At 45.3% G+C, this 21351-nt stretch overlaps 1 protein-coding gene across 6 annotated transcripts in view; it reads right to left on the bottom strand.

The window, feature by feature from the left end:
• BEND7 (BEN domain containing 7) overlaps window positions 1–21351 on the bottom strand; it is a 79925-nt gene that overhangs the window by 14544 nt on the left and 44030 nt on the right. For 5 of the 6 annotated variants that reach the window (XM_030321076.2, XM_030321077.2, XM_032593824.1 and 2 more), the window contains exon 6: window positions 19714–19939. In XM_030321076.2, the coding sequence (XP_030176936.1) occupies window positions 19714–19939 (226 nt within the window). The remainder of the gene's footprint in view (window positions 1–19713; window positions 19940–21351) is intronic. The other variant, XM_032593826.1, reaches the window with a different exon arrangement.

Here is a 21351-nt window from a genome sequence, read left to right on the forward strand (position 1 = left end):
GTACCACCGGATGGCAGGACCGGCCCAGGGTAGGACTCTGCTGGACAGTTCTGGCAGAAGGACAAGGATACAAAGCACTGGAAGAGGTCGGCTGCAATTAATTGCCTCTGCTTTCTTCGCTCCCTGCCTCCCTACACGAATCTGGGAAGGAAGTAAAGCCGGAAAGAGGCTCACACACTTGGAGAAATCTCTGGGGATCGGGGAATGGCCTAGCAGTGGGGTTGGCAAGGAGGTGACAGAGTAAGGGCAGTTGAGAGTGTCAGGCTGGGGTAGAAAGCATCAGCAGCGGAGCTCTGTAGGAGAGCGCTGAGGTGTGGTCACCGTGGACGAGGGCCGGGCATGATGTGGCTGGAAGGCCAGGCGGATCGTTCATGGGCACAGTGAAGCCACTCAAGGTGCCAGCAGGACTTGAGAGCGAGAGGAAGTCGCGTAGCTGTGATAAGAGCCTTGATGGACAGGGTCCACCCCAGCCCCAGCTGTGCGGAGGAAGGGTGATGACTGGGAAGTAGAACTAAGGGTCAGGGGTCGGGGGGAGTATCCCCCAGGCTCCCCAGTACATGGCATGTGAACATGGGCGAGCAGGCGGTCTCCCCTCGGGAGGGATGCAGGGGACGCGATATCCCCGAGGTAGGTGTGATCTTGAATCTCCTCTGCCAGACTGTAGACCACTTCAAAGGTCTTCATTAATCTGGTCTCCCTCAGAGCACTGACCACAGTGTCCCGTACTGAGCAAGAAGTCAATAAATATTTGATGAACAAGCATATTTTCCAGTTTGGTTTCTAATGGCAGCGATTACAAGAGCTCATGAATTTAGACTAATTGGGGAAGAAACGCCTATCTGCATTAGTAGGAAGTTTTAAATTCATAGAATACAGTTAAAGAAACAAGGTCGTATCACATCCAGATGCCCACAGTAACATTTCCTAACCAGAGAGTTGCCAAAAGGTTCTCGAAGTCCTATTTTAACAAACAGAAGAGAATAATTAATTGCATTTAGCATGCTATTAGTTTATATGAAAATGTGTACCACAAAAATGGTCTTACATATCATCTTACCAGGTAAACATCTCCCTCCCGGTAATATTATTTGTATAATTCATTTCCATAGTAACCCCTCTTTTCTTAGATTGCGAGATCCATGGCTCCAAATTAGCACACACTAGAAAGTAGTGGTTCCAAATTGCAAAGTTGATGTGGATTATGCAGAATGACTCCCAGCAACCACATATGTCAATGTCAACAACCAAGTTTAGGAGAACCAAAGGGAAGGCTCTGGAATGTTTTCTCCCATTCCGTGAGGGGCTTCTCAGCAGATCTTTCCAATCTAATCTTGGGCCCAAATACCGTCACCCACTAAAATGGCAACAATTTCTGGCTATTTTTTTTTTCTTTTTTCAGTTAAAATTTATCCAGGTACAGGGGTGCCTGGGTGGCTCAGTCGGTTAGGTGTCCGACTTTGGCTCAGGTTGTGATCTCGCGGTTCATGGGTTCAAGCCCCATGTTGGGCTCTGTGCTGATAGCTCAGAGCCCGGAGCCTGCTTCGGATTCTGTGTGTCCCTCTTTCTCTGTCCCTCCCCCACTAGAGCTCTGTCTGTCTGTCTGTCTCTCTCTCTCAAAAATAATTAAACATTAAAAAATCAAAATTTATCTGGGTACAATAAAAAGAAGCCAGAGAGATCTCTGTCTCCCGGGTCTGTGTCTAAGACCTTTGAAGGCACAGCACTAGGCTTCTCGAAAAATACCTATATAAACAAATATTTCCACTGTGAGTATTACTGACATTCTGTTTTATGGATTACATTCAAACTTAAAAGAGACTTTTAACTTGAATCTGTCTACCGAAGACACAATCCTATACTGTGTAACTTGTGCAGATGAGACCTTAGAACAAGGCCAAAAAGATTGTCATTGTATTGATCCGAAAATGCTCAATATGCTATGTGAATAGAGGTATCGAGTAAGCAGAATATATTTTGCTGTCTGAATCTGTAGCGAAAGGTCAAGCTATTATCCTGGTAACAGTTCCATTAGGAGTAATGATGTGAAAAGAGGCATTGCATTAATGCACTGGGTTTCCTACTATGTTAATAGTGGGTCATTAAGAATCATAGAACAATTTGCATTCATCCTTAGAATGCAATAGGTACTAAAAAGAAATTTCCCTCTTCTTCCATTCTAATATATTAAGGAGAAGCAAGGGCTAATTTTAAACAAGTCCAAATAATCCCAACAAGCGGACTAAGGCCAACAATTAAACTAAATAAAAGAGTTAAAGCATCTCCGGTGCTTAATATAATTTGAGGTCCCAAGGTACAGAGAGTACGTTAAGTCACTAGGGAAATGACAAATGTTCAATCTGATGTGTACATGAAGAATGGCTTTTCTCATACGCTCGTGTTCATTCGAAGCGTGCCCTTTAATTGTATATAAATAATGAATAAGCTAGTGGTGGCTGAGCAGATCCTTCCCTGGGAACGCGGCATTTAATGTAATCATCAATGAACAGGCGGTATATAGTGTGTCTGAATGTGACATGCTGAGAACAGAGGGGATTGGCCGCGTTCCCCAAACAGCTATCTGTTCACACAATGGTTCCTAGAGGACCCTTAATTTGGATTCTTCTGGCTCCCTTTGCCGGGAGAAACAGAATATGGTGTGGCTTTTTGAAGGAAGTCACTGGATCGCACACTTTGAGAAGCAAGAGGGGACCTACAGAGTTTTAATGTCGCTATGGAGCCTCCTACCTAGGCTACACCTGGCCGGCAGTGAGAGCCCAACCTCTGCTCTGATGACGCAGTTCTAAGTTACGGTCAAACGGACGAGTGGAAATCAAGGTGGACGTCAAGCAAAACTGAAGGCCGGGGCCTCGCGGGCGCCGCCAATCTCCCAGAGCGTGAGAGGGGCCGGGGACAAGGGTGAGAACGAGAGCTCCCTGCAGGAGGGTCCTGGGGCTGGGCCGAGGAGTGGGAGCGCTCGGACCAGCCCTCAGGCGGAGGAGACTAGCTTTCCCTGCAGGCTGTGCACATTCCCCCTGCTCACCTGGGAGCCGCTGGAAGGCCACCGGCACCTTCCGGCACATTCCTCTTTCCTTTACTCTTTATTCTGTGAAGCTTCCCACGAGCTAAGCACTTTACACATCTATCTCATTTAATGTTTGCTGTAACCTGATGGTGCAGGTATTTTCAATCCTGCATTATAGACACAATCAAGGTACAGGCAGGTTAAAAAACCGGCCCCAGACCGCACGGCTCATAGGGATTGTTTTGTGCATAAATTAAAATTTTGTTTTTGCTCTTTCCTTTTTTTTTTTTTTATTTTATTTTATTTTTTTTTATTTTTTTTTAAAATTTTTTTTTTCAACGTTTATTTATTTTTGGGACAGAGAGAGACAGAGCATGAACGGGGGAGGGGCAGAGAGAGAGGGAGACACAGAATCGGAAACAGGCTCCAGGCTCTGAGCCATCAGCCCAGAGCCCGACGCAGGGCTCGAACTCACGGACCGCGAGATCGTGACCTGGCTGAAGTCGGACGCTTAACCGACTGCGCCACCCAGGCGCCCCTCTTTCCTTTTTTTTTTTTAATTTTTTTAATGTTTATTCATTTTTGAGAGAGAGAGAGACACATACAGAGCATGAGCAGGGGAGAGGCAGAGAGAGAGGGGGAGACACAGAACTCGAAGCAGGCTCCAGGCTCTGGGTTGTCGGCACAGAGCCTGATGTGGGGCTCGAACCCACGACCCGTGAGATCATGGCCTGAGCAGAAGTTGGATGCTTAACCGACTGAGCCACCCAGGCACCCTAAATTATTTAATTTTTACTTTAAAGTTATATATGAGCACACAGATCTTGTAAGAGAGTAACGACTGAATTCTAAATATAAGCAAATCAATAGCTAAGTTCAGGCTTCCCTGCGAATGCTCTGAACGCTGGTCTTGCTTTCATTTGCCCAAAACAGAAGCACAGTGGACAGCAGGGCAGAGGGCCAGGTGGGTTGTGAGATCACCTCCCTTCTAGACCAAAGGGGCCGGCTGGCCTGAAGCAAGGAAGGGAGAAGGAGACTGGGCCTTGGGTAGGATGGGTCTACAGGTGTTTTTGGCTTGGAGACTGATGACTCTGGCCCACTAGGACTCTAATAGAGTATCTTTCCTTTGATGATATTATGGTGCTTCATTTACCAAATTCATGGGGACAGCTGAAATCCACAAGTCATGGGCTTGTTACCCGTTCCAAACCCATTGTGATTTATTGAAGTCACAAGAAGTGTAGAAGTTCAGGTACTAGGAGGGAAAGGGAAAGAGCTAGAAGAAGGGCTGGCTGATGGTGTGGGGTGGGCCGATGCTCCGTATCTTGGGGCAGGTGTTCCTGGCCTAGGGACTGGCTCTCCGCCGTGCAGGTACAAACTCTGATTTGACCAGACCACCCAGGGGTTCACGCCCAAGAAACCAGCTCACGATAACCAGACCTACAAGGGCCTGATGGATAAGCTATGATGCAGCTAATTAATGTGTAAAGGGGGGAGGGGTTGTCTTTCCAGTATCTGAAGCATTTGATGTCACAACCCAGTACTCTCACTTCTTGGAATCAAGATGTTGGAATGAAAAACTATGCAGAAGGTCTGAGTTGAACCAAAGGCAGCTGGATGGTGTGGGGCTGGCCAAGCTCAAGGATGCCTGTGAGAAACGGCCCACCCCAGCCCCCGCTGCCAAACTGGGCAGGGATGTCTCGTACCTGTGCCCTCCGCAGCACAGCCTGACCACAGCAGCGATGGGCACCTGACCTAAGGCTAAGTTGCAGACTGCACAAAAGGCTGAGCTCCTCAGAACAGCAAACAATGAGAGGATGAGGGCTTTAGCAATAGTAGGCAAAGCCGAGACTCCTGGTGTTGAGTGGCCCCGACACACCTTGCAAACCGGAATTGTGGCAGGGGGGAGGCGACAGAAACCGGGCAGAGGACGCCGGTAAGGAGGAGGACGAAGCCGACTGCAGAGAGAAAGGAGCCAGAGAGAATGAGTGTCACCTGGGAGGAAGGCAAGCAGCGTGCAGGCAGGCTGTTTCTATCCTGCAGGCTCACAAAACAGCTTCTTCCTAAGGCAGCGATAGTAACACTGTGTTTTGAGACCAAAAGAGCCTTCCCGAAGAGATCATTTTTTACCCCCTGGAGTAGAGCCTGATTCTTAGCCCACCGTCGATTACACGTGAATGACCACCGAACCCTGCTCTTACGATGACAAATTAGACAACCCAGCAAATTAGTAAAAATATACAGCTAGAAAGAAAACAGAGAATACGGAAAGCAAAGAGGTCTTGAAAGCAGCCAGACAGATAGGACGGTTTATCTATAAAAGAACAACGGACTCGGAGCAGACCCACAACAGCAACAAAATCTGGAAGACGGTGGCAGGTTTTCAAGTTGCCCTGCAGAAACAACCCTCAGTCCAGAACAGATTATCCCCCTAGACTCCACGTCCTTCGATACTGAGGGTGCCACAAAGAAACATCCAGAACAGAAACTGAAATGATACACCACAGAGACCCTCATTCAAAGAATTGCTACAGGCTCTAGCCGAGGAGGAAGAGCTCCAAACACCCACCGGAAGCAGAGGGGAAGGGCGGGAGGGGACACAGGGAGGGAGGACAGGAGCTGTAAGATACTAAGAGCTCACGCAGTGCTAGACGAATGAAAGCTGGGTAGCGCAGGCTCAGAGGCAGACAAAAGACCAAGTGCAAACAGGTAAAGCGTGAGCTCGGTGTACGACTGAGAGGGGTTGACAATTCGTGTGAACAAAGAGGATGAGGTTAAAATGACTGACTGCCCAGGGAGGAAAGCAAATTAAATCCTTCCCTCACGTTTCAGGCAAAAGTAAATTCCAAGTGGATGAAAAAGATCTGAATATAAAAGATAAAACTTGGGCTGGGACAAAGAAGCAGAGAACACCATTCTATTATGGTCGGGAGAGTTTCTTAAAACGGGCACAGAAGAAACCACAAAGCACAAAGCAGTCCATCTGGCTGTTAAATCGAAACTTTGGTGTGACTGAAGAGGTCACACGCAAAGTTTTCACAGGCTAGAAAGTAAGAGAAAACAAACATCTGTAACACAGGCAACCGACAAAAGAATTCATAGAAGTCAATAAGAATACAACAGCCTAATGGAAAAAACAGGCAAAGGACGGACATTCGCAGAGGCAAATAACCAAATGGTAGTAAATATGAAATGATGGTCAACCTTATTAATAATCAGGGAATCCACCACTGAGGCGCCATTTGAGACTGGGACAAATTCAAGTTTGTTAACACCACGTGTGGGCAAGAATGAGGAAAAATAGCATCTCTTTTACGTTGCTGGTGGATATATAAATGATATGTCACGTCAGAGAGCCATCTGACAACGCTTAATGAGGCTGAAGTTGCTCATACGCTGTGACTCCATTCCGCTCCCTGCGTGTCCCATGGAGAAACTCCTACATGAGCCACAGGAAACACAAAGGTGACTGTTGCCATTGGCAACTGTGCACAAGAACGACCCTAACTGTCCCTTAGTAGAAAACTGGAGAAAAAAATTGCTTTCTTTGTATGGTTTCGCAGTTAAGATGAAAAAATGAGATTTATAATATACCGAGATGGATAAATCTTGGGGAAAAAAAGACACAAATTTGCAAAAGTACAGTATGAGGCTGTGTATGTAGGTTCATAAATTCGTAAGACCATAGTCAATGGGATTTCCGGACACACACCTAGGCAATAACGTAGAAAAACATAAATGGGAGAGATTCGCACCAACTTCAGGTTACTTGGAGTGGGAGGAAGACAGGATATAGAAGGCAGAACGTTTTGATTTTTAAAAAAAATAAAGAAGGTGGGTACGAACTAAATATAACATCTGTTTTTAATCTCGGTGGGAAGGTGGAGAGAAAATGAATCTTGGAAAATGTCTTCAACACATTCACGATAAAGAGGAATACTATTATTCCCACTTCTGCTAACGGGGACAAATGCCAGCCTATGAAGGAATCAGAAAGTTTCTCCTAGGACAATGCCGTGACATCAATCCTGACCGGATCTCAATCCACTGCTTCCATCCGCTCTCCCTCACGGTCAGCCTGGAGAAGGCTTCGACTTGCCTGCCTAAAAGCGTCAGTCCATCACCCCCCAGGTCTCGGCTGAGATGTGACCTTCCCAGGCAAGTCCCCTCCCCCCCCGCCCCGAGTTCGTTAACCCGTGGTTTTCAAAATAACAACGTTTAGCGATTACCAAGACGCCATGCTCGGCAGGGGCAGAGATCACGGCTGTCTCGTGCGTGGCCGGCACAGGTCAGGCAGCAGTTGGTGACAGAATAAACCTGAGAATCATTTTGCTCTGGTCTGTGACTTAACTTGAAAGAAGTCAAGAATTCCTTCGGTAAACAGCCACAGGTCTTGAGATGACCCTGAGCCCTCGAAGTTCATTTCGGATTTCATTTAACAATGAGATTTAGCACAGTCCGTCAACTAAAGTGCCTAAAAACGAAATCTTTAACTCACACGTGAATAAAGTACAGTGAGGCCAACAATAACGTGTTTATTGATGAAATGAGAATATCCTACTGAATTATCTATGCCAGAGACTGTAGGGCAGTCAGCTGGTCGAGGAGAGCGAAACCTGACCATGCTGACCGTCAAATTGTTGGTCCCCTAGTGCCGATCCCTGTGCGGGGCCGTGATTTTCGATTGGTTGTTGTAATGGAAAGGGCCCTAGCTATCCAGAAAATTGATTCCCAGTTATATTTATTTAATTCTCTAGGTTTGCTTCTGAGAATCTGGACTAACATGATGGAAGCATGGAATTTCTGAATTTCTGAACTGGGAGAGACTTTAAAAATTAGCCAATCCCCACCTTTTTTTTTTTTTTTTCCCCGAGAGGTCATGTTTCAAGACCTTCACGGCAGAATCAGGAGTAAATCTACACCCACGAGGCTCCTTTTCAGTACCCCCCAACTGGTGGGACTTTGAGGTCTGAGCAATCTTGTTTAATCACAGCGGTTCTCAAAGATTTGAGGCCACGGCAGTCTGGCGGAAAAGAACAATACTCTTGTCTTCCTTTTGCTACAATGGCATCTCTGTCTACAAGAAAGTGCCTTTAGCGGTTTCTCAAATTAAACAAAGTTAATTTTAAATTTACTTCGACTTAAGAGAGCCCTCAGCAGGGCTCATTTATAATACGGCTTGGTGGGAAATATGATTAACACTTTCCCCTGGCTTGCTGCTACAACACATGTTTGTTTAACATGTTTGCTATATTTCAACGGAATAAATTATATCTGCGAGATATTAAGGTCTGGATAATAACAAGTTCTGATGTCATGGTGTTTTACTATTTACTCCCTTTTCTGGGCAAAGAAGAATGTTTCAGAATCACAGATTTATAGAAATGCTACTTGGAAGGCATCTTGGAAATATAGAAGTCACTTATTTTACAGATCAGAGCCGAGAGGATCATCCGTTCAAAGAGTCAGGCAAGTGGCAGAAGGGCCACACGGACACCAGTGCTCCCTCTGCCTGAGCTCGGCCGCTCACAGCGCTTCTGTGTCTGTCCGCTCTGCACAGACACGATGAGGAGAAAGTACGGAGTTCGCCTCTCCGTTTTTAAAGCTTGGGTTCCCTGCAGTAGGAACTTTCAAAGTCACTCCGTGAAGTCCAGAGTTCACGCCCTGAGCAGTAAGGCTGGAAGCTGTACTCACAGTCCTAGAGTCCGTTAGGGCACGTTCCAGAAGTTCAGGTATCATTCTGTCCCTCACTACCACTCAGGGACGGCCGAGGTATGAAGACAAGAGCAAGGAGCTAGGAGGGCAGTGGCAGCGACAGGGTCTCGCCTATGAGGATTCGGTCACCAGATCAACCCACTTGCCACCATCCCTGCCCCTCCCCCCCGTGGCTGTCGTGTGGCGGTGTGACCTCAGGGTGACGACACTGGGTGTCAGGACTGGCCCGATGCCTCAGAGCAAGGCTTTTGTTCTCTGTTGTGTTTTAATGGTGACAACTCCCTCCTCATTGAGGTCAGTTATAGGAGAGTTGGGAGCTCATATTTTGAGACTGTCGAAATAAAAGTTCTCAGAGTTCTCTCTGATACTGTCCTTGAGGCGCCACGGTGCCATGATGCTGAGGGCCAAAAAACCACATGGATGGATAAGCATCCTTAGGTATCAAGAAGTCCTGAGATGGCCAAAGCAGGAAATGGCTTACCAGGCCTGCTTATGGCTTCCATTATTGGGTTTATTCAAATCATGGTCCCGTAATACCATTATTATACTTAACGTTTGGAAGAGAATTACTCTCCGGTGTGAATGGAAGCCTGACCCACTAGTCTCTCCACATTACCTACCGTGGAGGCTGCTCTAGGACATTCAGCAACAATCAAGAGTTTTCAGAGCCTCCCCTGTCCAAACTGGGTTTAATATCCGGGATCACCTTGATGCAATCTGGCCGACTGCTGGGTACCACTCGATTTGTCTGTTGGTGTTTCTTCGCACCTTCAGACTTATATTCTGCCTTCTTTGATTTCAGCTGCCCTCCTCCGAGTCGTCATGGAGAAGCTGTGTCGTTATTCCATCATTCGTGCCCTGTGTCCATCCGATGTAGTGGAGTTGTATTTACATTTTTAAGAAGCCACGTTTTTCAGTGAAGAGAAATTGACCGCCTCATTCCTTCTGTCTCTCTTTCCTTTCTTCCTATATTCATTCATCATTAATTATGTGAGTGGCACTGTTTCATGTGACAAGGCATATGCAGAGTAAATACAGAACATGGTCTCTGCCCCACGGGGGCTTACGGTCTTGTTGAGGAGACAAGATGCCCAAACATAAATAGGATGACCGCGTATCCTGATTTGTTCAGGAAGGTTCAAAATGCCTGTTTTCCCGGTGAAATGGTTAAGAGGACCATTTTCACTCTCCAAAGTGTCATGGTTTGGGAAACAAATGACCCTGTCATCTTCCACATAAGCCATGAGTAGCAAAGTGAAGGGTTAATCCTTGGTAACGTGTGCTCTAGGAATGCAGGGAAAACAGAAATCAGTGCAGGCTGGGACCTGGAGAAAATCTCGCGGTAAAGGTCATGCGAGGTGGCTAGACCGTGAAGAGCTGGATTCGTTCAGAGAGAAGGAGCAGAGCATCGCAGACCTGGGAACACAGCGTAACTCACGGTCCACAAGGAGGACGGGATGCGTGAGAAACAGCGCCAGCACTGGGCTGGTCACCTGGTGGGAGGGAGCACTCAGATATATAGTTGCAAGGAGAGAGAAACCCAGTGATGGCGAGTCTGGAAATGGCCGGAGTTTGCACTTGACGTCATGGGCAAAGAGGGGCTGGGTGGGGAAACGTCAGGAAATTTTGTTTTACAAGGTGTTATTTGGTCACATCCTAATACAGCATGCACTCGAGGGGGAAACGCAGGGCGGGAAGGATATTTACAGAGGTTTTTGCAGAGCGTCAAGGACGAGGTGATGCCCAGCTGGATCAGGAGGGTGTCAGAGAAGCGGAAGACCAGGGGCGAGGGAGCAAGGACAAAAAGAACCGGCAGGGCTGGGTTAGGAGGGGGATTAGCGGCAAAGGCAAAAAGGCACTGATGAGGATTCCGAGCTTTCAGAGGTAGCAAGCAGAATGTAGGCACCTCCGGGGAGTTCTGTTAGAAGCCCTGTGCCACCGTTCAGGCTGTGGGGGTAGGAGGGGCACACGTGACTCTTTCAAAAAAAGGCCAGGCCGGGCCCCAAGCCCTGCGATTGAGCTGGAATGTTTTGCGTGTCTTAGTCCCCACCGTCTCCGGCCTCACTCGCTCCTGACTTCTGTGCACATTTCTAATTAGGAGCGGCCCTCACTGAGCTGCACATGGCTAGGCTAATGGTGTGGGTGGTGAGGAAGAGGTGCGGTGGGAGGTACTTAAAGAATACTGGATTTACTTGGTGATCAAAGGAAGGGGTTGAGGAGGGGAGGCTAAGGTTCTGAGAGATACCAGGAGCCGGCCATAGAGAAGCGTCAGAATCGAACCAAGAGCCAGATGCAGGGAAGACAGAGCCTGGAAACACAGTGTAACGGGAGACTTGAGTGTAGGGGTGCAGCCCCTGGGAAGACTGGGCTGCTTCCAAGAGGCAACACCTCTCTCTTCTAAGGGCGCTTTTAACGGGATAGACACAGCCACGCTTGCTTTTATACAAAGATGTCTTAAAGGCAGGCAAAATCGATGACAGCGCTCGGTTCAATTTTAAGTGAAGGTCGATGGATTTTCAAGGGGTTTTCTTAATGGAAGCTGACTTATTCTTAGTTTTTTTCTTTTCCTTTGTTGGTTTGTTTGTTTTTTGGGTGGGCTTACCATCAGTCCACAATACTGCAGGGACTGTATGCATTCCATGATCATTCGCATACGCACTTCTAGGGCAGAAATTCAAGTGAGTATCAATTCCTGCGTCTCTCAGATTTTTGAGGCACACCTCATATGAGATCGTCAATGACCATTCATGCAACTGAACTGAAACATTTGCCAGATTATGGGCACCAACTATAGGCCCAGGAGAAAAGTGATGAGGACCATAATTTCACCAATTCTGGACTTCTTATGCAATTCTGCTTCCCCATGATGGGAAAGAAAACAGAGATGTGGCATTACATTGTGACGCTGGCGGGAGGGGCGGGGAGGCGTCTGAGATCAGCCAATCTGTTGCGGGATCCACGGAAAAAGGAGATGGGCTATACAGAAAACACTGCTTTCTATTTCCGGGGCCCTGGCTGGCCCGTACGGTGCCACTGTGCAAACCGGGAAGGCACCCCTTCCTTGCAACATTCTTACTTGAATCTGCCAGAAAACTGTCATAATAAGTACGCAAGTCGACAATGTCAACAACGGGAAGGGGGTCCCCGTAACCCTGTGCAACCCACAATGACACTGGAGTGGCCCTGTTTGTGCTACAGAAACTGATCTCTCTTGACAGGAGGCTGTCTTTGTCAACCCCAGCAGGGGTGTTAAAACACAGGTTTTGTAAGAATTCGGTGACTGGGAGTCAGCTGAATCCTTGCAAGTTAACCTACAACTGGTTCCTGCCCATTACGTGAGAGGCTGGATAAAGACCCCAAAAGCCGTGACCTTCTTAACATATCTCCCCACACCTCTATTTGTGCCTTACGTGGCAAGCAAAAGGATGTGTAATTTCGAGGAGGGTGAGATTCCTTTTTGAGCTTATGGAAGACCAGGGACAAAGCAGGAACAGACTTTTGACGTGCTGTGGCCCCAATCCCCCAAATTCTGCTTCATCAGGTCCGGGATGTTGCCTTCGGAAGCTCAGGAAGAAGCTTTAAAAAGCAGCTTCTGCTTGAAACCCCCCTCCCCCCCCCCCCACCGGGGGGTAAACTGGCGTTCATCCGGGGCCCATTTCACTGGCGTTTATATTTATATTCACGGAGTTAAATGCTTCCAGGTAAACAGACAGATTGGTGAGGACTCCAGGCCCATCAACTTGAACAGACTTCAAAGAGTTCTGGAGGCGGAAGGCTTTCACCCATGTTTTATTTAACGTAAACTTCATTAAACCTATTCTGCAGTCAACTTTTTCATCCCTTTGCACGGGACACACTTCCCATCCTGTAAAGTCTGGTTCAGAGTCACCTATTGTGTGAGGCTTTCTCTTCCATGGCTGTCCGTCCTCTGTGCTTTCTCCCTCCATTCAGGAACAGGCACTTTGACGCTCATTTTATTCTGCCTTGGGGGACAGTTCTGTGTGCGTGGCTCACTGTTGACTTGTCTGAAGGTCAGAGGCCATGCCTTACTCAGCCGTAAATCACACGTTCCTGGCTCACAGCGGGTGGGCACCAAGGTGGGGGCCCGTTAACAGAGCTTTCACGCCTGCTGATGATTTCTGCGTTTGCGAGGTCAATGATACTGAGAAGGTTTTAGTTGTTCTCATGACTTATCCAGGCGTGGAGAAGCAGCAAGGACGATGTTTTTTGGTGTCAAATGTTTGGTGAAGAAGCTGGCGAAGTAAGTGCTCTAAACTTGCGGCCCAGGAGACTGGCCGGGAACTTGCCCACAAGGGAGGCCACGCTCTCTTCCAGCCTTTAATAGGGAAAACTATACAGCATTTGTTCTGGGACCCAGATGTTCGAGTCGTGCTGAAGTCTGGAAAGGCCTTTCGCCCGCCTTGGTAAACTAGGCAGTTTTTCAGGGAAGTCCTGGTGAAGTACCACAGGCATGTCTGAAACGAGGACCTTGCACAACACAGCCGGCACGAATAACGTCGAACCCCAGAGGTTTAAAAGGATGAGAGGCATCGACACGCGCTATCGTCTCGCTTGTTCCAGGAGACGAGCGGGGCAGCCTTCAGAAAAAGGGCTGTTCTTAAGGAACAGAGGAAGGAGACGGTTTCCCAGGAGGGCTGTCGTATGTTAGAATCGGCCATCAGCATCAGGAGCTCGATGGTTCAGATTCTCCAAGGGTCGTGTCAAACCATCTGCCTTGTTCAAAGGCAGATTCCTGGGACTACCCTACACCTACTGAATCAGTCTCCGAGGATGGGACCCAGAAATCTGAATTTTGAACCGACACTTCAGGTAATCCTGATGCACACTAAAATACGAGACCCGCCATGGAAGGGGTTGAACGTACAGAGCTCTACACATAGAATGGCTAAGATTCAATACCACCTACTTGTCACGGGGCCTCCATAAAGAGTGGGGAAAAATAATCAACAACTGTGTAAGAGTCACAAAGCTGAGAGACGGGCTGTGTGTGTGAGAGAATTATAGACTTGTTACGTATTATTTTGCTGTTCTACATTATGCAGCGTATCCTGTTTTAAGCTGATCTGATATGTCAAAATACGAACAGATAAATTAACAAACGATGATTTATCTTCCAAAAGGATTCCTGAATTAAAGCATTCATCAGTTGGTTTCAACTGTCAAACAGTGCAGCTAAAATTTAATTTACAGGCAACTTTGAAAAATTACTTACGTGCAGCGTGACTTTCAAGCTCTTTCTTTGTGGTCCTGTATGCTGCAAGAGTCTGAGCCGTGACTCTTTTCCTTGGGGAAGGGATCACACTTCTGTTCTCCTCCCTAGCACGATGGGACCGACGATCACTAGCTTCCGGGGAAGACCTGCCTAGAAGCTAGAGAGTAAATTGAGGTAAAGCTACCCTTTTACCTAGAAATTCACTCTGAATGTGCTTTGCGTACACAGTGACTGACTGAGTCGTTTTAGATGATTAGTATGGTGAGTTTCCTAGGGGAATTTATAAAGAATCCAAAATTCTGCATTTTGAGATGGAAATTTAAAGTTGGGATACCTTTTCTTTTTTCCTCCCAGATACTCTGAAGCAATGGGCTGTGCTAAACAGTGGCTTTGGAGCCAGACGGGCCTGGGGTTAAATCTCGGCCCTATCACTTCCTGTGTATCTTTAAGTTAAGGAAGCTGACTTGACTTCCCACAGCCTCAGTTTCCTCTCGTGTAAATGAAGAGCACATCACCAGCGCTGTTAGGATTCAAGCCCAAGCCGACGTTCCCTCCCTGGTCTTACAGAAAGTTCTCAGGATACACACAACTTACTGTCAAGAAATGAATGATAGAGCGGACATAAATTCTACCCCAACCATATTAATTTACATCCCTGTGAGGTCAAACTGAAAACAGAATGGTGACAACGTACAATAAAAATGGAAGGTGAAAGTATTGTGACAGGACTCACACAGACCCCACAGGTCCCCAGAGTTGCTGGAATAAGACGCGAGCTTTTGGTGGTCGGCTGGGCAGAGCCTCTGAAGGGGTGATGCTGACTGTGGTCGGGCTCTCTAACCCTGTTAGAGGCACAGTTCAGTTTCTGGAGGAGCACCAACCAAGAGCTCCCTTCCTTCGCAGGGAGGTTCTGACCCCTGCGGACCATCGGCGCTGACTACCCTCCAGGGGAGCCACAGTTTGGGCTGCACATGGGGGTTGCACGGAGTAAACAAAGTAAACTAAGTAAGCAGTCGACCAGGTCTTTCACTTGACAGGTGCACATAATTTCCTTTGAATGCAAGAAGATTCAAGAATCTAGCAGAGTTTGATAGTAATAAAACTTTCTCAACTAATCACTATGAAGCTGAATTAAAAACCCTAACCCGGGTTCTAAAAACCGCTCCACTGCGGGGCGCCTAGGTGGCTCAGTCAGTTAAGCGTCCAACTTGGGCCCGGGTCATAATCTCGTGGTTCATGGGTTCGAGCTCCACGTCGGGCTCTGGGATGACAACTCGGAGCCTGGAGCCTGCTTGGGATTCTGTGTCTCCCTCTCTTTTTGCGTCCCCCCACCCCCCGCTTTCACTGTGTCTCTCTCTCTTTCAAAAATAAGTAAACATTTAAAAAATTATTACAAATTGCTTCACTGCAACTATGTCTTCTGAAAAGCACCAGATCCGAGGATTGTATCAGTATTCAAATAACTCTAAGGCACACCGCATGGTTTCCTGGCATCTGATATCAAGAATTAGCTGGTCTTGAGCAGGTGTAGCACGAAGTGAGGACAGCATACCTGGGTACTGACCTCCATTCTACATCCTGGTCATGAAATCACTTCTGAATTAAATTGAAGATACTAAACCACCCCTGGCACTAAAATCTAAGACTCCACTTAATAAGATCGTAAGATGCTTCTTTCCAGAGTTAGACTCAAAGTGCTCAGGTGATTGTTTCTCATTAAAGACCCTTTCATCATCAATACCTTGCATCATATTTATAAATGAATTTCTAATGAATTACCAGAAAGTGTTAACTACCATAAAACAGAGGAAAATATGTCAAAAATGTGATCTCTACAAAGAGGCTTATGTTTTATTTTCAAGATACTGTCAGGGGGAATATTAATTATCACTACAAAGAGCTTCATTAATAATCCCACAATAAATTCTTCTTCAGCCCATTTCTGTTCTTATTATAAGCGTTTTACAGATTTTTGTTTGTCTTCCCCCTGCCCCCATTGCTGCTTTAACCAACACAGTGACTTCATTTGAAACAAAGTCAGCATCTGCTGTTATTTTTAGTTCTAATATTTTATAAAATTGACCAGTCTTGTATATTCCGAGTTGCAGGACTTTTGAAACTAATACAGTATTGGTGCACTATCCCCTAAAGGATAGAGGAAGAAAAACAATACTTCATATCTATAAAATTTTGTTAAAGTATGTGGTAGGGGCACCTGGGTGGCTCAGTCGGTTGGGTGTCCGACTCAGGTCGTGATCTCATGGTTCGTGAGCTCGAGTCCCTCATCAGGCTCTGTGCTGATGGCTCAGAGCCTGGAGCCTGCTTCGGATTCTGTGTCTCCCTCTCTCTCTGCCCCTCCCCTGCTCACGCTCTGACTCTCTCTCTAAAACATAAACATTAAAAAAAATTTTTTTTTAAAGTAAGTGGCAGACACCAACGGTAACATGAGTAGCTTTGCTGCTATTGTGTACAAAGAAACCATTTTATCACTTTCCCAGATTACTCAGATTCAAAAGACTTGGGCTGGGGGAAGTAAATTTCCCCTTTCATCTCTACCAATAAGAAGCAAGAAAAACCGGGTAGAGTAACCTTCAATTACTAGCTGCTTTCAAAAACCACTTTATATCGTAATATGTGGGTTAATAAACTTGCAGCTAAAGGAAAAAAATATCAAAGGAATTAAGGAAATTAAGGAAGAAAGTATCAAAGAATTAAGAGAGTTGTACCCAAATTTATACTGAACTTTGGTTCCCCCCCCCTTTTTTTTGCTTTCATTGGCATTTTATTAAAACTGGGAGAAATTTATAACATTTTTGATATCTATCATTTCAGACTGGTTGGGAGAAGACATAAGGATGGGTATTTAGTACCAGAACTATTAGGTCAATGAATTAGGGCCAAAGTCAAGATAAAAAATAAAAACGCACCCAACATGTACTGATGGAAACCCTACTATATGTAAAGCTCTCAGTGAAGCACAAAAGGTAATAAAACATATTTAAGATTACAGCTTGTCCTCAAGATGCTTACAAGAAATTATCAGAATAAATCAGGTAAAGATGTTGGCTGACCAGTATAAACAGAATGTCCTTGTTAAGAAAGACAAATCGGATACTATACCCATATTGTGAATAAAGATTTTAGGAAAAAAAAAAAAGAGTGTAGGAATGTATGCAATAAGTTCTGAAGAGTGGGACTATGGAGGCCTTTTAGCTTTCTATACGTTTTTATGGTTTGGATTTTTTACAAGCAAGTACTATTTTTGTACCCAGGGGGAAAGTCTAGATCAAAATATATGTTTATGAGTAAATCCTGCAAGGAAACAAGTGAATATACAATATTTGTTGACTTAAGTTGGTGGCTTATGGCTGGGTTTCTGTCCATTTTAAAGTGTTTTTGTTGTTTCAATAGAATTTTAATGCCAGATTTAATTCAACAAAACAGTGTATGGAAAACTTAAGGTCTTTGATTTGAATAATCTGCTTTATTGAGTATGAGGAGCAGAAGCCTTATTATCCTTTTTTAAAAATGCTTATTTATTTTTGAGAGAAAGAGAAAAAGAGAGAGGGGAGGAATGAGCATGAGCAGGGAAGGGGCAGAGAGAGGGAGGCACAGAATCCGAAGCAGGCTCCAGGCTCCAAGCTGTCAGCACGGAGCCCGATGCAGGTCTCGAACTCACGAACCTCGAGATCATGACCTGAGCCAAAGTCGGTCGCTTAACCGACTGAGCCACCCAGATGGCCCACCTTGTTACCATTTTTATTTCTAGCTGAAGAGTAGGGCTGTGAAGGAAATTAAGGCATGTTCTCTATTTCTCTGTGCAATACACTTTTTCAAACTATTGTATGATGTCCAGTCTCAACTGAAAATGGCAGAAGCAACCCCTATCACTCTACTTGTAATGACATGTTTCATTACCATCTAGTATTAAGGTAACTCCTCTACTGTCATTTCAAATGGGACACAGTCATTTACAGTTCCCTCATTTCCAAATACTTGCATACTGTTAATACACTGTCCTGAAAAGAAGGAAATTAAAACAATTCCTAGCTACATTTCAATGTGTTTAAAAGCTTCGGCCTAAAAAGCGTCATCAGCCTGACCCTCGTGTTTCTAGAAGGCTCCAAACATATTAAATGGAAATGAGACCCTTCTCAACTTTAGCTGGTCTCAGTTACATCACTGACCATTCTTCAAATTCTGTAATCTTGTTTTTAGTGTCACTTCAGGCTGAATCATCCTTTTCAGAAATGACAGGGATTGTAATGTCTCTGTAGCTTTTCTTATTTCATACAACTCAACTGTCACTTTAAGTGAAAAAACTCTGTTGGAGGATGATAAATTCTCTGTTACTGAAGGCTTACGTCCTTCCGGCCACCAACAAAGGCTGTTTGGTACTTGCTAACTCTGTTTAGAAAAAATCACAATATTTTGTAAAGTTAATTGTGGGTTTCCAAGTATCCTTAAAGCGCTATTAAATTCATTTACTCATTTTGCAAGATAACAGGAAGCAGAAGTGAGGCAGGAAGGCTCTCTGGGTCCAGTCCCAGCCCACAAGCCACGTGAGGCCGGGACTGAGCAGTAAAGAATCCTTATCAGTGATTCCAGTGTAAATTAAGGCGTGATCCTCAAATTCCACTTTCATGGTAGCTGTGTTCATATTTGAGAATTCATTTACATTAAAAAAAAAAATAACATTTCAATATTTCTATTACCTGAAATTACATTTATCAGAGTCCTATCCACGGACATTTTAAAGTTAAGAAATAGGTCTATGATGTGGAACTGGATGTAAATGAACTCGTACTTGCACCTGCCTGGCTGCTGTGACGCAGTGGAATTCAGGCACCTGTTCATGAGCGCTAAGGCGGGGCGGGGAGACTCATGGTTTTCTCTGCATGTAGCTGGCATGACTGCATACACAACCAGAGGGAGCAGAGCAGGCCAGGGATGTGTGGAGGGACACGGGATCTGCCTTCAGAGTGGGGTCATTGACATTTAAAGTATCTTTAGAAGGGCGCCTGGGTGGCCTAGTTGGTTGAGCATCCAGCTTCAACTCAGGTCATGGTCTTGCGGTTCGTGAGTTCGAGCCCAACATCGGCTCGCTGCTGTCCATGCAGAGTCCGCTTCGGATCCTCTGTCCGCCCCTCCTTCCCTCCCCTGCTCATGCTCTGTCTCTCAAAAATAAATAAAACATTAAAAAAATGTTAATGTTTGTTAAAACTTCCTCACTGAGCCTTATTGGAAAAAAAAAAAAATGAAATAAATAAATAAATAAATAAATAAATAAATAGTCTTTACAAGCAATGACCTCATAAAGCAACTTCCAAACTTGGGAGAGAACTGTTTTCAAAAAAGCATCAGAGCCTTATTCTTATTTGTAACTAACAATTTAGGTCAAAATCATATTCTGGTGAAGTTCTTAGAAACTACTACGAAGAAAGATACTTTCATGTTAAGAGACAATGAAGAAAAACACTTCTTTTTGGTTCTGCAGCAGATCAAACTGGCTCTGAAATGATGATTTTTAACAAGCCAACATCACCCTTGAAATACCAAATTCTAGTGATACTTGGGGTGGTGAGTGTCAGAGGTCATACCGGAAAGCCACACCAGTGGGTGAAAACTGCCAAGGGCAAATTCAATTCGCTTCCAGTTAGCTGAGTACAATTTCAGCTGCGTCTTTATGAAAAGAAGGCAAAGCTCAACCAAGAACCCATAAAATGAAATGATGCAGACCAACCTTTTATTGCACCCACAATATTTTGGTCTAGTCCTTTCCGGTTGTCGTTGAGTCCTCTTTTCCTCTTCCCGTTGGGTAAGGAGTTAGCCAAAGTCTTGTCGTCGAAAAACGCACACACCAGCTTTCTAAACAGAAGGCTTCCTGAGCGAGTGTAGTTTGACAATATAGAGTCCAGCTGTGATTTAGGCATGAACACATCAAAGCCTTCAGCAAGTTGCACTTCTGGCTACCAAAAAGAACATAAATATTTCATTAAAAGCAACATTTGAAGCGTGTGCCTTTGGGCATATGTGCAACAGAAGAACATCACTAGCTACTGAAGTGTCCATACCCTGCATACGATATGGTTTTGGCTTTTGTGTGCCAGTATTTGCGACTTATAAAACCAGTGACTAGTTATTACAAAATACGATGCTCTAATTCCAGCATTAAGTCTCTTGGAAAGCAACGGAGAGGAGCACGCTGAAAATGCATTCTTGTCTCCGAAAACAGTCAAGAGAAAGAGGATCATCACAAACTCCTGTAATTGTAGAGCTACACGGGATGGGAGATTTCTGGGTGGAACACCCTCATTTTTTAAGTGAAGGCACTACGGTCCCAAGAGATGGTAACAAATGACTTAAAAATAATTTAAACGTGCTCAGTGCATTACACTTTCCAGATTACTTTCCCCAACATTAAATCATTTCATTTGCCTACGGACACAAACATTGGACTGCCCCACAGGCCCATGCCAGTGGTTTCCAGCTGTGGAACTGTATTTTTTTTTTTCCTCCAGTGAAACCTTATGTAAACTTACCCATAAAATAAATAAAAACAATGAGCAGGTGCCCAAGGTAATTCATTTCCACCTCTCACCGCTACTTTTGGGGGGAGAATCTGAAGCTATGTCTCAGAGCGCCACTGGAAAACCGATGCTCTGGTCACACTGCTTCCCCATCAGGGATTTTCCGATTGGGATGTTGAAGCAGAAGACCTGGAAGGCGCCTTTCAACTTGGACTTTAAGTAGTGTGAAATACGCTCAGACAGTAATAATATCTTGTCTGTCAGCACTCGTGGACGCGGATAGCTTGTCTTTTCATTCGGCAGCCCAGCGAACATTTAGAATAAATGCCTTCCCGTGGAGGTGGCCATCCACTCTTTGTCACTGCTATTTATGGGTGTATTTATTATACCGTATAATTAGTTATCAGACTGTGGCCCTTCCTGATGCCTGTAAGTCAGACTCTGTATCGCTCAGGCCTGGCACATCGTAAATACTCGATAAGTTCTTGTCGAATGGGCAGAAGTTCATTAGTCATAATCTAAGCTATTAAGTCATCTGCTGTTGATTATAATGATAACTCTAAAACAGTAACGTGATGAGATGCACTTGGTAAACATTGATTAGGAAAAAAGTCAGAAGAACACCTCATTTGTTCTAAGATGTGTTACAAAAGCTTGTTCTTGGATAACCATACTTAATCACTTTGCAAGCCCGGCACTCCTTTGGATTTTTAAAACCATATTACAAACACGAGGATCCGGGATTAGTTTTTCTCCTGGAGAATAGGAATTATCACTTTTGTTTGGCCTCGTGCTTCCCAGAATGCCTAACACACTACAGTCGGAGTAAAGAGGGTCCAGAGGAGGCTGCA

The sequence above is a fragment of the Lynx canadensis genome, chromosome B4 (genome assembly GCF_007474595.2).
Source record: "Lynx canadensis isolate LIC74 chromosome B4, mLynCan4.pri.v2, whole genome shotgun sequence".
NCBI classification, from domain to species: Eukaryota; Metazoa; Chordata; class Mammalia; order Carnivora; family Felidae; genus Lynx; species Lynx canadensis.